Source organism: Pseudorasbora parva, chromosome 19 (assembly GCF_024679245.1).
Source record: "Pseudorasbora parva isolate DD20220531a chromosome 19, ASM2467924v1, whole genome shotgun sequence".
Classification (NCBI taxonomy): Eukaryota; Metazoa; Chordata; class Actinopteri; order Cypriniformes; family Gobionidae; genus Pseudorasbora; species Pseudorasbora parva.
The window spans coordinates 2569161-2586838 of NC_090190.1; the positions used below are offsets into that span (position 1 = coordinate 2569161).

Below are 17678 nucleotides of genomic sequence, written 5' to 3' on the forward strand. Positions count from 1 at the left end.
CAACTTGTAAAGTTTTGACAGTCCAACCGGCAAAACTAGGGTTTCACAACACAAGCCCTTTGCATTTGTTTATACTTGTGACCTCTTGTCTTTAATGATTTTTTTGTTGCCTAGAAATCCTAAATATGTATATGCACCAAATAATACACACCATCTTGTGTTGAAAGCCTGATTTGGGGCAGAGGTCATGAATTATTGTGAGGTCTGCAATGCAACCAAATAGGGGAATTGAAGCATGGGTTTGTTACCAGAATTAGCCTTGGTTTTGTTGTTCAGTGTATGTCTCAATCACCACACTTGTTTTTTGATTTAGGTGACTATGGCGGACCGCTCCGCCGCAGACAGAGCCTGTAAGGACCCAAACCCTATCATTGATGGCAGGAAGGCTAATGTTAATCTGGCTTATCTTGGAGCCAAACCACGGGTAATGCAGCCAGGTGAGACTTGAAAATTATATTCATGAGTGGAAGCCATTGCACTGCACACTCCAGTGCCGTTGCTATTTTACATATTGACAACGTGACTCCCAATATACCGCAAATGCATATATCTTCCTGCAACAGCAATGGCACTCTTCTTTGTACATGCACTGATGTTTACCCAAGGTTTTTAGTTCTTAATTAATTGTAAACTGACTGTAAAGGGAATTATAGATGTAATTAACTGTACTTTGTGTGCACTGACGCAGCAAACTCAGTAGTGTTTAATTTCACCTACTGTCATCATAAGCAGGTTTAGTTGGGATTATTAGGGCCCTATGATTTCGCCGATATGAGAAATATCAATGTCAAAAATACTTTTTAAATATAAATCCTGCATGTTCTGCGTGTTTCTGTGAGAATGAATGGCGTAGACACACTGTTTCGTTTACCACACACACACACACACACACACACACACACACACACACACACACACACAATGCTTAACGGTCGTGGTGTTTTCAGCCTCTCCGCCTCATTATATGAGGACATGAATGCATGAACTTCATCTCCAGAGTCACTTCATGAGCATTTTAACGTTTCATTTGAGAAAAATCAAAGGTCTTTATGGCAACCCGTCAAAATTAAATTCTGGTTTAACTTGAAGAAATTGAAATATATTACGGTTGTACGATACCATTTAGCCATGTCTGAATAATAAATATAACACATTTAATAGTGCTGTCAAATCGTATCTTTTATATAATATAATTATATACCATTTAAATTATGTATATAAATACACGCATGTATATATTGAAGAAATATATATTTATATAATTTATATTATATATACATATATACATTTTATATATAAATCTAAACATGCGTGTGTATATTTAAAATATACATAATAATTAAACGCAATGCACACACGTATTATGTAAACAACTTTTTATTTTGGATGCGATTAATCACGATTAATCGACTTGACAGCACTAAAATGTAATTATTATTAAAACTTTATTTTTAAAGGAATAATTTCTGAAAGGAGAATTTTTTTTAAATTATTATTATTTTTTTTACATTAAATTAATTAGACATGCTTTTTGATTATTAAAATGTATTTAAACCATTATAATGGGAATCCAGAAAACTTAAAACAAAATATACAACAACAAAAAAGGAATTTGAGGGGGGAAAAACTTAAGGCCCTAAAAATTGCACGATTTCAATTAATTAGACATGCTTTTTGAAGACTAAAATGTTATTTAACCATTAAAAAAATTATATAACGGAATTTGGGGGAAAAAAGAAAACAGAATTGGGGAAAAAATAAAACGTATTTCCCTGATAATATTATCGGTCCGAGAGCTGTACTAACATGGCGTTTAATGCGTTTGTGTGCAGGTTTCACCTTCGGCGTCCCTCAGATTCACCCAGCGTTCATCCAAAGACCTTATGGGTGAGTTAAATGTGCATGTGTTCAAGGTTTAGGACCAGATTATGACATCTCGGACGCTTTGACATGTCATTAACAAATGTATTTAAATGCATAGACAGCCAATTAAATGCTTTGATGTTGAGAGAGAGTGTGTAAATGTGTGTTGCGTGTACAGTATGTGAGTTTACACTGGACATCCCAGCCTGACTCAATGTTGTCTATCTTTCTCTGGTCCGACAGGCTCGATTTGGGTTAAGATAACTGGTGGTTTGAGGAATAGCTCTGAGAGCTTTGTGCAGATCTGTAGCTACAGTACCTGTAGACTCAAACACACACGCTTGACAATGGTGATTACAGATGCATGTATGTTGGTTTTATTTTGGTTTGGACTTTCACTTTTTAATAGTACATAGAGCTGTGTGTGCCTTTTTACCGTTATGAAGTGGTGTTGATAGCTTAACTGTGTGCATTTTTTTAATTTTACTGGGAAGAAGGCTGGTTTTGGGGTGCTGAGTTTCCGTGTTGTGGAGGAGTGATGACTTTGCCACGGAGCAAAGTTTGCTTCCTTTTATTTTCCTCACGTTTTTTTTATTGCTGGAGCTTGTGTTTTTTGTTCATTTTTGTTTTGTTTTCACCTTTTGTTGTGTTTCCTGGTGTCTTGTTATTGGAGTGAGTGCCATCTTTGTTTTGTGTGCCGTTGTTGATCCCTCTTCACGCCAAACCCGATTACAAACTTGCACGTTGCGTTTTTTTATTTTGCTCACTGATTGGGACACGTACTCACCCTTCACCGTCCTCTCCCATCTCCATTGTGTCTGTTCTTTTCTCCTTCTCTTTCAGCTCTCGCTCTGTCTCTCTTTGCTCTGGCCCTATAAGGCGTCCTGCAGTGGATCCAGAGTCCGGAAGTTTCTCTCTCTCTCTCTGATGATTTGCTTGTCATCCATTTCTGTAGGAATTCTTAAACCAACCGGAGAGTTTAAAGAGATAGAAAAAAACCCCAAAAAATGTACTCTCATATTTAGTGAAACACAGGTGTTCTTTTCCATGCAACATAAGTGGATAACTTTTTTTTTTATAATGCCAAGCTCCAAAAAAAAGCATTCCTACGTTTTGCTTCTTTTGAAGCCATAAACTGAGAGAAAAATGTACAATTATCTACTAAGGAATGGAAAGGAACTGAATTAAACATGCAATGTTATAGTAGAAGGAATGAAATGGTATTATATTGTTAAACACACTCTAATAATCTTTATTCACAACCATAAAATCATCTTAAGTGTGATAAACAGAGGACTTAAGGTTAAAAAAAACTGCATTTAAACCAACTCCCATTGGTTCTTTTGTGTATTTTCTGTTTTTTTTTTTTGGTTGGTTTCTCATACAAAATAGATTCAAATGGACTAATTATGATATCTGTTCGGTGCCATTTATTTGTTTTTGAGCTTGGCATTAAAAATCACCATGTATGTTTAGTATATATGAGCAGCTCATGCATTCTACAGCATTTTATGTTTCTATAAAGAAAATACACTTTTTTTGGAAGTTTTTGAACGTTTTCTGCTCACCAAGACCACATTTATTTGATCAAAAATACAGTAAAAACAGAGGAAACCGCTTTTTTTACATTGTAATAATTTTTAAATGTTTTTACTGTATTTTTGATCAAATAAAAGCACCCTTTTTGGAGTAATGATGCTGAAAATTCAGCTTTGATCACAGGAAGAAATTACATTCTACTATATATTCATATAGAAAACAGGTGTTTTACATTGTAATAATATTTCTATGTAAATATATAGTAAAGTATAATTTATTCCTGTGATCAAAGCTGAATTTATCATCATTACTCCAGTCTTATGAGGATTTGATGCTCAACACATTTATGATTATTATCAATGTTGAGAACAGCTGTGCTGCTTCATATTTAAGTGGAAACTCAGATGCATTTATTTCAGGATTCTTTGAATATAAAAGTTTAAAAAGCATTTATTTTCCAAATAAATATTTTGTAATGTTATAAATGGGGTAATCTTTAAATCAATACATCCTTGCTGAATAGTTAAAGTATTAAAAATATATGAATAGAGTACACTCTTAGAAGAAAATGTTTTATATAGAACCTTAAAAGGTTCTATCAGCGCTACGTATTTGGAACCCCTAAAAGTTTCTATATAGAACCCCAAAAGGGTTCTTTCTTGTCATTTATAGAAACTTTTTAGCTAAAAAGGTTGAAAAAAACATTTAGAGTCATCTCCAAAGAGCCTTTTATGCTAAAAAGGTTTTATACACTCTAAAAAATGCTGGGTTAAAAACAACCCAAATTGGCTTGAAAATCAGGGGTGGACAAAGTACACAACTTCATTACAGAAGTATTTGTTTTCAAAAGTACTTAAGTATCAAAAGTACATTTTTTTTATGTCAGTGCATTATTTTATTGGTGTTGTATAAATGCACATTATGCCATCATGGTTTAAGCCAGTCAGTGATGCTCCATCTGACACACTAGCATACGACTAACTTAAACTCATTTAAATACTTGTAGAAAAGTTACAAAGCTTCTGTCACTTTAAGGCCGAATGCACGAATCCAATACACTGATACACATCTGATATTCTCACACTGTTCACCTTCACTGAAGACAGAATCAACTTTGTTCAGGTGAATACTCCACTAAATGAGCATTTTGACATCCGTCGTCTTCCATTTTGCTCTAAACTATAAATCAGTGTTTAATAAATGCTGTGAAATCATTGAACTTCACCAGACTCTACAAGAGTGATTCCTGAAAGGCTTTCTGCAAAAACCCAAACACCTTTTAAAGAAGAAAAAAATCATCCACTGACTTTCAAAGCTGCGACACAAACGTCTTTCGACTTTGATAGAAATGTAGTGGAGTAAAAAGGACGATATTTGTCTTTCAGATGTAGTGAAGTTAAAGTCATAAGTTTACAGAAAAAAATAATACTCAAGTAAAGTACAGATACTCAAAAAGTGTCCTTAAGTACCGTACTCAAGTAAATGTATTTAGTCACTGTCCACCTCTGTTGAAAATGGACTAACCCAGCAATTGGGTTGTTTTAACCCCGCATTTGGGTTGTTTTAACCCAGCGTTTGGGTTAAATGTTGCTTAAGACAACCCAAATGCGGGGTTAAAACAACCCAATTGCTGGGTTAGTCCATTTTCAAGCCAACTAGGGTTGTTTTTAACCCCAGCATTTTATTAATGGTGTAATGGCAAGAGAGAAAAAAAAAGAAACTTTTAGGGGTTCCAAATACGTAGCGCTGACTGAACCTTTTCTTCTAAAAGTGATATAACTCCAAAGGCAACTTGACAATCTACTGCAGGCGTATACAGAAGTTTCTGGTGTTCAGTGCGATTATTAAATCAGGGGAGGATTTCACAGCGTGTATGTATGCGCGTGGGTGAGTGTGTGTGTGTCATGCATGTTTTTGCCGTGTTGTGAGCCTTTGCTGTGACAAACAAATGTCTGGATGCCACAGCCCCCTGAGCGAGCCTTCGTCACATGGCCCCGTGCGGCGTTAAGGAAAACAAGCTTCACCATTGTTTTGCACAAAGGCTGTAGTGCTGACACTGCAGTCGCATGAAGCTTTCTCTCGCTCGCTTTCTGGCTCTCTGTCACACACTCGCTCTCGGTTTAGGGGGCTGGGCCGTTCCTGACATTTAGCTTCGAGATAAACTCAACAAGGCCCAACATATCACAGCTCTCGCCTCGCACCGGTGCATTGTGCTAAAGAGGGCCTATTATGGTTTTGTTACGTGTTCATCTTTCTGTAAAGTTGCTGTATGATTCTCTATATCAGTGTCAGTGTTGCTGAACTCCCTGAAACGCCTCCATTGTAGTCTCAGGAACCAACACGTCACTATATTCCTCATTTTAAATAATTGTGGCGCGTTCCAGACAACCCATAAGCCGTGTTTTCCAACCTTCCACACGTGAAAGTGCTCTGTTAAACTTGTAACTTTATACTCGTGAACTCGTACTATATCGATATTCTCCCAGTTACGAGTTCTGACATCACATAGCCCGCAAAACAACAATGGCAGCCCCTAGGGATCCAGTGTTTATGGAAGTCGTACATTAAAAACCTAGCCTAGAAATCTAGACGCACCCTAACGCAGCAAATCTAATCTGCCGCGAGTGTCGTCTAGCCACTCTCAATACACTTCTGAGCTGTAAACGGCAAACTCTGGTCATGCCATTCACATCGTGTATAGAGTCGGTGGGCGGGGCTTAACATAATGACGTCCGAGTTGCGCTTGTGTGCTTCTAGTAAACACAGAAGCTGGCGAATGGCGGTCTTTCGATTCGGCTCTGACCGCGACTCTGGAAGACTTGGAGTTAAGCTTTTCTCTGAGAAAAGAACAAAGAACGGCACTGAAGTCATTCTTAAAAAGGGAAGATGTGTTCTGAGTTTTGCCGACCGGATACGGCGAAAGTTTAATCAACTAGCTCTGCTTCACCTTCATTGCTCTGGTTGGTTGTAGCGCTATCCGATCGCGTGCAGAGAGAGTTTGAAAGATGATTGTTTATCCGCCCCTCAGATTGAGCCGTCAATGTTGAGTTTTCAGACCAAACATCTTGATGTGGGTCTGGCTTGTCAGGCTATTAAAAACCAAATTGCTTATTACAATAAGCTATTGCTCTAACGTTATTTATCCGCAAATGTTATGCGTTATCAGAGCTTTTCTAGCGTTAGCTAGTTTTCAGTCCATTGAGTGCAAGAATAAATTAATACCAAATACATTTCCAATTAAACAAATAACGTAAAATAAACGGTATAACAGCCGTTTCCCTCCAATAAGCAAGGAGTAGCACCTTTGGCGATAGAAATGATTGTAAGTGAGGATGGTCGTATGGTCCGCCATGCTTTGTTTACATCTAGCTACCGCAATTCCTCGCGCTCAGGCAGTTTGGCGGGACTTTGCCTGGAAAGCAATAAAAAAGGCGTGAGTCGTGGTTTGAAGTCGTAACTTACGGGCTCAAAAACCTGCCTGGAACGTAGCATTAATACGTAGAGTAAAGGGGCGGGGCCTGATTGAGTTAGTGGCGTTTCCCAAACACGCAGGAAGCGTTTGACCAATCACAACACACTGCTCCAGCTGACCAATCAGAGCACAGTGTGCTATTTTAGAAGGAGGGGCTTCATAAAGACAGGAACTAAACAGAGTTACTGACAGACTGGGGAAGAGAGGAGCCGCAACAATGGAGAATATGAGGAAATAATGTGTTTTTGAAAATTTTAGGCATGAAAACCTGTTCTAGTAGAGTCTAAAAACAACATCAAGACTTTGTAAAAGGACATAATAGGTCCTCTTTCATAGGACTATATGAAATAAGTAATATTTACTTCCCATAATAGGACTTTTCTGAACAGGGCATACTTTGACATTGCAGCTGTTAGAAAAGGTTGCCAAACGCGACCAAATGGTCAAATTGGGACTGTGTAATAATATGGGTCAGGTTTGAAATGTGCAAAGTCATGGCTGTTGTGCAACTTTCTTTGTAGGGCCATCATCACACATAGGGCCAGATTTACTAAACAGCGCAATCCCATAAAAGTGCTGATGGGAGTGGAAAGTTCTGTGCGTGATCTACGGACGACGAGCAAATGAATGAGCACAGATGCAGCCAGATTATTTCCATAATAACAAATGTAATATTCCAGTTAGCATCTGGTTTAAGATGAGCGGTAGATAATGGTGCAAACCTTAGTAAATCACCTTGCGTGATTCATTTAAATACTCCTCATATAAATACTGCGTCTGAAAGGGAAAGTCCTACAAATCCATATGCAAAAAGTGCGTCTTTAGTAAATCCTCACAGTGTTTTTAATGCCAAAAGAGGGTTTGCATTTGCGCAAGCTGTTAGTAAATCTGGCCCGTAGTGTGTAAAACATTATACAGATGATTAGATGCATCTTTCCCGTTCAGTCCAAAACGTGCAAGTCTAGATGCCCTGGGGTGCGTTTACCGTACAACGACATAACTCACTTCTTTAATACCTCAAAACGATGCATCGTTAAAGAAATCAACTAGCTCGTCACAACTTTTTTGTCCAAAACCGTATTATCGCAAATCTTCCGTTCAACCACGTTTATGTCACGCAGGTGGCAGAGCAAAAACTGCTTTTAAAGGGTTAGTTCACCCAAAAATGAAAATGATTTAATTAATTACTCCCCCTCATGTCGTTGGACACCCGTAAGACCTTCGTTCATCTTCAGAACACAAATGAAGATATTTTTGTTGAAAGCTGAGAAAGGCTTCAGATAGGCCTCCATTGGCATTCAGTACATTCCCACTCACAAGACCCATAAAGGCCCTAAACACATCGATACGAAGCCCATCTCACTACAGCGGCTGGACAATAATGTTACTGTAACCCCTTCTGTTCAGACCGGGACTCAAACCCGGGTCCGCCGGCATGGGAGTCGGACGCTCTAACAAGTAGGCTAAAGGCTGCAACCTCTAGCGTCAGTCGCTAGAGCGTCTCTTGGGGTCAGAGGAGTGAGGTTTACTCACACAGCAACTACTACTAGCTGGCCTCCGTTACATTACAATGCACCGAAAATAGTTTTTGTGCGCAAAAGATAAATAAAAAAATGACTTTAACCGGCGAGTTATTGTCTTCCGTGTCGGTCTCGCTCCTCCTCTTCTGGGTCATGAACGCCGGAGCTGCGTCATATTCTCGCGCATGAGCCGAGTTCACGTCAATAGCTTAGTCGTTATTTAGATTTTTGTGCGCACAAAAACTATTTTCGTTGCATTGTAACATTATTGTACAGCCGCTGTAGTGAGATGGGCTGTGTGTCGATGTGTTTAGTGCCTTTATGGGTCTTGTGAGTGGGAATGGACTGAATGCCAATGGAGGCCTATCTGAAGACTTTCTCAGCTTTACACTAAAATATCTTCATCTGTGTTCTGAAGATGAACGAAGGTCTGACGGGTGTGGAACGACATTAGGGTTAGGAGTTAATGACATTTCATTTTGGGGTGAACTAACCCTTTAAGTCTCGACAAACTAAAAGACATAAATGACATTTGTATGTATTCAAAAATAAAAGATATAAATTGTACTAAATGTCAGCTTGCTTATTTTGCTGAATATAAGGATTTAAGTCTACATATTATGCAAACAAATAAAATCTTGCTTCTAACCACAGGTCCAGAGTTGTCGTTGCAACCACGCAAGTTTGCGAATGTTCGCTGGAACGATGGTTTTCGGGGAAACCGACTGGTTGAACTATGTTGGTACCATGGAACTTGGGACCAGTTGGCTAACGATGCTTTTGGGAAACGCACCCGAGATCGTGGTTGTATAGCTGTGATGTTTTCTGTGATCTGTAGGATGAAAGTTGACCTCACAACCCTCACTTTTCCTGGGCTGCTGTGGTCTAGATAAAGAAATGGAGTACTGTTGAGTGGCATAGTGTTATTTTTATTTTTTGGCATAGTGTTGTTTTATTTTTATAGAATCTGATCAAAAGTTCATAAGTCATGTGAAACAAGATGCATCAAGTGCTCACTTGACCGATATAAAGATCTTTTTGCACTCTAGTAACAGAGGAAGCAGAAAATAGCATCCAGCCCTCGCTGTCACTCACTGGGATCTGTGCTTTATTTAACACTAAAGTGGTTGCGCAAGATTTTTCTCATTTGACTGCTTGTTCAGTTATGTGCTAACAGCCTAATATTGGACTAGATTTGATATCTCTGAGTGTGTGGTTTTGTTTTTTTGTGTTGTGATGCCTGTGCAGGTTGAATGTGATCTCCATGTTCTAGAAGTGTGTTTTCACTGTTGTTATTTTGTGTATGGTAGTCTATATATTAACACAATCCCTGCTGTCACCTCAGGCTGGCAAGGCATCTATGAAAGATTTCATAGGAGCATCTTTGCCCTGAGAGAGAGAAAAAGGAAGGTTTTATTTCATTCCTCTCATTTATGACGTTCTGTGAGTGGTTGTGTTGTTTTTGAGTTGATGTGGGTAATACGTACTGTTGCTCTTTATTTCTTGACGCCTGTTATGCTTATTTTCTTTTATTTGGGGCAGAGGTTTTTTGAGTTTGGTCAGGTTTGATTGATATAATGGTGTGCTACAAATAGGGTTGCCATGATAGAAACATTCTCTCACTTTTTCCATGAAATATGTCTTGCACACCATCGACAAATCCTTCTATATATGCCAAAGTTGATTTCAATACCCTCAATTCTCACAGTCTAGTTTAGGGATGCACCGATATGAAAATTTTGGCCGATAACCAATAATTCTTTATATTTGAAAGCCGATAACCGATATATTAACCGATTAATCCACCTTTTATATAATTTAATTACAAAAACAAAAGTCTCACCACTAAAAGCATGTCCCAAACACACAATTATAATGTCCTTATTATAATGTCCATCATTATAATGTCAACATAAAATAATCTCCTCATTATAATTGTATGTAGTCGATATGACAGACATGCATTGCACTGAACTGTATTTTCCTTTTTTGAAGCAATTTCAATCACATTTCAAGCAATTCAAATCCAGGATGGCGAACAGTGCGCATCTAAAGTGTCTCAACTGAAGGAAATAATATATTTATTTATCAACTTTAATATATATTTGATTTTGTTATCGGGCCGATAACATACTAATCAGTCGGCTGGTACCGATATGGTGGCCGATATATCGTGCATTCCTAATATAGTCGCGTTTACATGCACACCAGTAAGCTGATAACTCACAAATATCAGCTTATTGAAATAACCGGTTTTCCCCGTTTACATGCCCACCAGTAAACTGACAACGCAAGTAAACCGCATTAACATGACTTTATTAATAAACAGGTTATTTCCTTGTAGTGACGTCAAAAGTAATAATGTCCGTAACGGAGTATTCCCAATGTTACGTCAGTTGTGATGTTAATAAAGCGTGAGCTGGAGATTTACGGCTCATATTATCCCTCATCAGTTCCAGGAGCAGCGTTTAGACTGAACCTCTTCTACTTCTGCTGACTGAGATGAGAACACATCTTTAACATTTTCTGGGTCTTAAAAGAGTCTGCGTTTGTGATATGTCCTTATTTAATGCAAAACGCCGCTCGCTCTGTCTGGATGCGTTTCAATCTGCTCTGAGTTTGCGTTTTTGTCACGATCACACATGCGCTCTTCAATAAGCCGACAGAAAGCAGGTTAATGCGTTTACATGCCGCGCAAAATCAGAGTAAGAGGCAAAAAACTCCCTTTCCCGATCGGTTTATGCTTACGCCGTTTATGACTTTACACCAATAAAAGAAAACGGGTTACCGCGGTTACATGACCATGTTCATTGTCGGCTTATTAGGCATAATCGGCTTAAGAACGTGCATGTAAACGCAATCATTCAATCATAACTAGTGAGTTATAGGTGATCCCATGCGTTCTGTCATCCCAGAACTCATTTAAAAAGTTCTCACCCTCCTGTTTAGTGCAGACAGTAAATGTGAAAAGCGCTCTGAAAGTGCAACGGGGTACGTAATGAAAGGCAGAATGGGCTCATTGTTCCTGATTGCTTATTTAATCAAAACTCCCCTCTGTGTTTGCTGTCCAGCCTGAGGCTCATTGTCTAAGTGTGGAGGGGGAAACATCCAGCAACGTCCCTTTTTGAAAACTGTCCAGCTGTCAAAGTAGCCCTGACATATTCACAAAGCTCCTCTCATCTCCTCTGCACCTCCCCTGGGTCCTGCCTTCCCTCGTTTTACAGGACTTTTAGCACCGCTTCAGCTGCCCATAGTGGCCAAAAGTGATGTCCGGCCTAGGAGAATTGACATCTTTACCCTTTACTCAAACATTATTAAACGTTTTGTAAGCATACTGTGTAGTTGTGCTAGTTTTATTTGTGATAATAATGCAATGAAACATGCCAAATTGGTTTCCACGCTTAGAAGGAAAAGAACTAAAGAGAACTATTGAAATATTAATAACTGATTGTTATGGTCTAAGCTTTTTTGTTTTTAATATGATTTTTTTTGCTGTAGTTTGCCAAATAATTCTCATTATTTTTTTCCTCATGTTTAAAATATTAAAAAGTTTATATTTTTTCTATTTTCCTCATATTTTCAAGGTTTAATTAAACTAAAAAACAACAACAACAATAATGCCGGACATCACTTTATATGTAATGCAACAGTGGCCAATGGTGTGACTTTGGAGGCGAAGCATCTGATTGTTTAACCAATCACAAAAGGATTTAACTTGACTTTTTAACTATTAGAGATTTATTTACTTTCACTCTTAAATATGTAAACACTGGCAATCATTTCTCTGTTTGTTCAACACCTAGCGAAACCCAACAGTGCACTGTAAAAAAATCCATTCTAGGAATGGTGCATATACTGTAAAAAAAAAAAAAAAAAAAAAAAAAATTTTAAACAAGTTACCTGGTTGCCTTAAAATTGAGTTCATTGAAATTAAAAATTTGAGTTAATACACTGAACATTTGAGAATCGACAACCTTTATTCAAATTATATTAAAAGATTTTGTAAGCTTATTGGGTAATTGTGTTTTATTTGTGAAGATGCAGTGAAACATGCCAAATTGTGCTATTTCCAACCACATTTTGTATGTGGTTCAGATACAATAATATTTAGAGTTTCTATTTATTAAACCAATTTCCTTCACTGTATCAACGTAATTGTTTTTATTTAATAAACGCGAAATTTTAGGGCAACCAGGTTACTTACTTTTTTTTAAGTTAAACCAACAATATTTTTTTACAGTGTGGCTCAGCCAATGATGTGAGTTTGGGAGAGGGACTTCTTTTTGTTTGATGAAACCATTGTACTGTACAGTTGTACTGAGAGAGATCTATTTTGGCAACCTTATATCTCTAATAATCACTAGCAGGCATTTCCTTGGTGTTAATGAATTTTGGATATTGGGTGCTTGGCCGCGCTGTGGTTGCACTGTAAAAAAATATTCAAAAAATAAGTTACCTGGTTGCCTTTAAATTGAGTTCATTGAAATTAAAAATTTGAGTTAATACAATAAACATTTTTGAGAATCGACAACTTTTAATCAAATATTAAAAGATTTTGTAAGCATATTGGGTAATTGTGTGTTTTATTTGTGAAGATGGAGTGAAATATGCCAAATTGTGCTATTTTCATGATTTATCACATTTTGATGTGGTTCAGATACAATAATATTAAGAGTTTCTATTTATAAAACCAATTTCCTTCATTGTACTCAAATGTTTAATTTCAATCAACTCTAAATTTTAAAGGGTTAGTTTCCCCAAAAATGTAAACCCTGTCATTAATTACTCACCCTAATGTCGTTGGACAGCCGTCAGACCTCCGTTCATCTTCAGACACAGATGAAGATATTAGTGTTGAAATCCGATGGCTCAGAAAGGCCTTCATTGACACCAATGTCATTTCCTCTCTCAAGACCCATAAAGGCACTAAAGACGTCGTTACAAAGCCCATCTCACTACAGCGGCTGTACAATCTTTTTATGAAGAGACCAGAAGTGTTTTTGTGTGCAAAAAACAACAACTAAATAACGACTTATATAGCCTGACGAGCCAGACCCACATCAAGATGTTTGGTCTGGAAACTCACCATTGACGGCTCAATCCGAGGGGCGGGATAAACGGTCGTCTTTCAAACTCCCTCTGCACGAGATAGGATAGCGCTACACCAACCAGAGCAACAAAGGTGAAGCAGAGCTCGCTGAAAGATTAAACTTTCGCCGTATCCGGTCGGCAAAACTCGAACACATCTTCCCATCTTCAGAATGACTTCAGTGCCGTTCTGTTCTTTTCTCAGAGAAAAGCTTAACTTAAGTCGGGGTCAAAGCCGAATCGAAAGACCGCCGTTCGCCAGCTTCTGCGTTTACTAGAAGCACGCAAACGCAACTCGGCCGTCATTATGTTAAGCCCCGCCCACCAACTCTATACACGATGTGATTGGCCCGACCAGAGTTTGGTTTTTACAGACGTGTATTGAGAGTGGCTAGACGACACTCGTGGCAGATTAGATTTGCTGCCGCTAGGGTGCGTCTAGGTTTCTAGGCTACGACTTGTATAGTGATGGGCCGATATCAAAACAAAGTTTCAAACCATTATGATTCAGTGAATCGATTTATGATTCGGATCGCCAATGTCACGTGATTTCAGCAGTTTGACACGCGATCCGAATCATGAATCGATTCACTGACTCATAATGGTTTGAAACTTTGTTTTGATTTCGGCCCATCACTATACAAGTCGTTATTTAGTAGTTTTTTTTTTGTGTGCATAAAGTCTATTCTTGTCTCTTCATCAATGATTGTAGAGCCGCTGTAGTGAGATGGGCTTTGTAACGACGTCTTTAGTGCCTTTATGGGTCTTGAGAGAGGAAATGACATTGGTGTCAATGAAGCGATCAAAAATATCTTCATTCGTGTCTTACGTGTGTCGAACGACGTTAGGGTAAGTAATCAATGACAGAAGTGTCATTTTTGGGTGAACTAACCTTTGAAGGCAACCGGGTTACTTACATTTGCATTTTTTTCCAGTGTGTGTGTAGCCTTTTTAATGCGTCCATAATGCGATGCTAATGTGTTTTTGTGTTTGTTTCTCGCAGGATCCCCACTCACTATGTGTACCCGCAGGCCTTCATGCAGCCGAGTATGGTGATCCCTCACATCCAGCCAGCGGCGACCTCCGCGACGGCATCCTCGCCGTACATCGACTACACCGGCGCAGCTTACGCGCAATATGCTAGTGCGGCTACCGCTGCGGCCGCCGCGGCCTATGAGCAGTATCCGTACGCAGCTTCTCCTGCCGCGACCGGCTATGTAGCGACCGCAGGCTACGGCTATGCTATGCAGCAGCCGCTGGCCACCGCGGCACCGGGGACTGCAGCCGCGGCCGCCGCCGCTTTTGGTCAATACCAGCCGCAGCAGCTGCAAGCCGAACGGATGCAATAGCAACCAAAGAGGCGTGACACGCGGGGAGTCGACGCCCAGCGACTGCAACTACACGACGAAGAAGAGGACGGTGATGAAAATAGTTCCTGGTTGTGGGTCGATTGCAAACGGAGGAGGACGAGGGAGGGGGATAGTAATTAGTAGAGAGATTATTAGTAAGATGGGAACTACATTGCTTTCCAACTTGCTGTGATTTAAAGAAAACGAAACATCAAAACCAAAAAAAAAATTTTTTCGCAGAAAAGGACGGAATCTAGCTTTTTACTCTTATCATCATTATGTTATCTTTATTACTATAATTAATATTAGAGTAGGGTATTTATTGCGGAAGGAGGTATGCAGCGAACTAATCACTGTGGTTGACGAAACCTTAAGTCCCGATGCTGTCATTTAATGTAGGTTTTCTCCCCGGAAATGTCCCGCATTGTTTTGATTCTAGGGCCCCTTTATATTTATTCTCATTTTTTTGAGGGCTCTTTTTGTCCTGTTGTTGTCGTCGTCTTCTCCTCAAGTGCATTTTGTTTTTTGATCATCAGGGAGCATTTTTTTCAGCGAATTCGAAAACGACAAACTCTGCCGATCAGGGATAGTAGACCTAACTTGTGGCGACGGAAATGGAGAATGATCCAGTGTTAGCATGTTTTATGTTTTTGTGAACTACCTTTTTATCTTATCTGATGCTGAATGTCCCCCTCACACACACACTTTCTCGGACTCCTGCAATGACCTATGCAAAGCAAACGGGGGACGAAACAAAGCGCAGGAATTGGAGAGATTTTCTTTCGCTCCCTCACGATGGGCATCGAACAATTTGGAGGTACTCTCAAAAAAAGACAACAACAAAAAGACTGAGATGTGTTGTATTATATGCTTACAAAAACATACACGGACTAACATGTGCACCGTTACATGCAAATTTAAGTGTTAATGTCTGTCTGTGGGTGAGGGAGGACGCATTACACACACACACACACACACACACACACACACACACACACAAACACACACTCACCCATAAAGTAGGGAAAAAAACTTTGGGGCATTGCTCAGTAGGCCTATTAGTACAAGAATCAGGGAGCAACTGCTGTGTTGGAAGGAACAGGCACTCACACACACACACACACACACACTCACACTCACCCATAAAGTAGGGAAAAAACTATAGGGCATTGCTCAGTATTAGTACAAGAATCAGGGAGCAACTGCTGTGTTGGAAGGAACAGGCACTGACACACACACACACACACACACGTGCGCGCAGTCAGATTGCTCTGGAAAGATCAGTGGTATGTTGAGCTGTCTCCTTTTCATCCCTGGACCCGGTTTCGGATCCGGCCCTGATCCGGCCCTGATCCGGCCTTGATCCGGCTCTGATCCGGGTCAACATTTTTCCATCTTTTCTTTATCCCAGCGAGGATTCGGAGGCACGGGACAGACCTGTGCATCCTCCCTATATCAGCGACGGATCTTTGATAAAAGAGGAGGATGTTCTTTACATGTTCACTGAGCACCAGCACACTTACTAAGGTCTAATGTATTTCAATGAGCAACTCTTTACAGAACAGCACTATAGCGAAAGGATCCGAGGGTTCTTTGTGTGCCTTACATGTGTAATGCTATTTAAAGAGATCTGCTATTTAAGATATTTATTTTGAATTATGTTGCGCTCTAAGGTCACCGACTTAGAAGCGGTACTGTATGGATATAATGTATTCATCTCATGGCATATTATTATTATTATTATAAGTTATTGAGTAGGCTTAGTTGTAGTATTATTAACATACTCAACCAAAAGTGTTGTTGTAGGACTTTATTTAAAGATGCAATTCTGTATGTGCACTGTACAATTCTCTCTTTTTCTCAATACATTTGGAATTTTAGAACATGACATTAAATATCGGCTATCGTATGACATTTTGTTTTATTGCAGGCCTGTTGTTTTTGGGGCATGTTATATCCAGAACTGTTCAAAAGGACAAAAAAAACGATGGAAGGGACATGCTGCTTCATACACTAGAATGTATTGTCAATGTCGAGGATGGATGCTGTGCTTCTATTGCTTTATATGCATCAGATGGGCTATTTTACACTGTTGAGAATTTTTATACTTGAACTCTTTCTTACAAGGGAAAATATGAAGAAGAAAAAAGCATAACACCAAAAAACAACAAAAAAAGGACCCATTTTTCATTGTCACTGGATTTGGGCATGTAAAGTGTTATTTAAATGCGAACGTTCTGTAGGTATTTAAGCCTTATTTCAGATTTTCAACACTATTTACTCTAAATGGAAATAAAAAGGTTCTATATTTACACCTTAAACGCGTTGTTCATTGCACAGGCCTGATTGTTTCCATGCGTTGAGAATGCTGTGTATTCTAAAGCACACGTTCATTGAGGATTTCAATGGTTTAAAGTGCTGATGTTTGGTTTCTGACCGCCTTTGTTTAGACGGTCGTGTGTGTTTCTCATGCATGAAAGAAGCAGGTATTCCCAGCAAGACGACAATGTAAACACACACCTCCATCACTTCTCCTCGCCACACACACAGATGCTTATTTATGAGCGTGTTTATGCTGGTTTGTGATGTGACGGATTTAGCTGGCCTCCACTATTCCTGTCCAAACATTGCCTAATAATTGAGGAATATTCCACAGTGACGGACAGCATTTGTGTTGATCAGCAGGGGGAAATAATTTAGCCCCACTTTATATTAGCTGGCCTTAATGTACTTACATTTAAAAAGAAGTACAATGTATAACACTTATTGTATTGCAAAACACTGAAAGGCGTGTTTTGTGGGTAAGTTTAAGGGTTATGTGTAAGGGAAGTGTCAAAAGTGTAATTA

At 39.0% G+C, this 17678-nt stretch overlaps 1 protein-coding gene across 1 annotated transcript in view; it reads left to right on the forward strand.

Annotated features, from left to right (window-relative positions):
• The window catches only part of rbm24a (RNA binding motif protein 24a), an 18155-nt gene extending 1003 nt beyond the window's left edge, over positions 1 to 17152 (forward strand). The window contains exons 2-4 of the mRNA XM_067425407.1: positions 314 to 437; positions 1833 to 1887; positions 14486 to 17152. Of these exons, the coding sequence (XP_067281508.1) occupies positions 314 to 437; positions 1833 to 1887; positions 14486 to 14831 (525 nt within the window). The 3' untranslated portion in view covers positions 14832 to 17152. The remainder of the gene's footprint in view (positions 1 to 313; positions 438 to 1832; positions 1888 to 14485) is intronic.
• Positions 17153 to 17678: the final 526 nt, after the last annotated feature.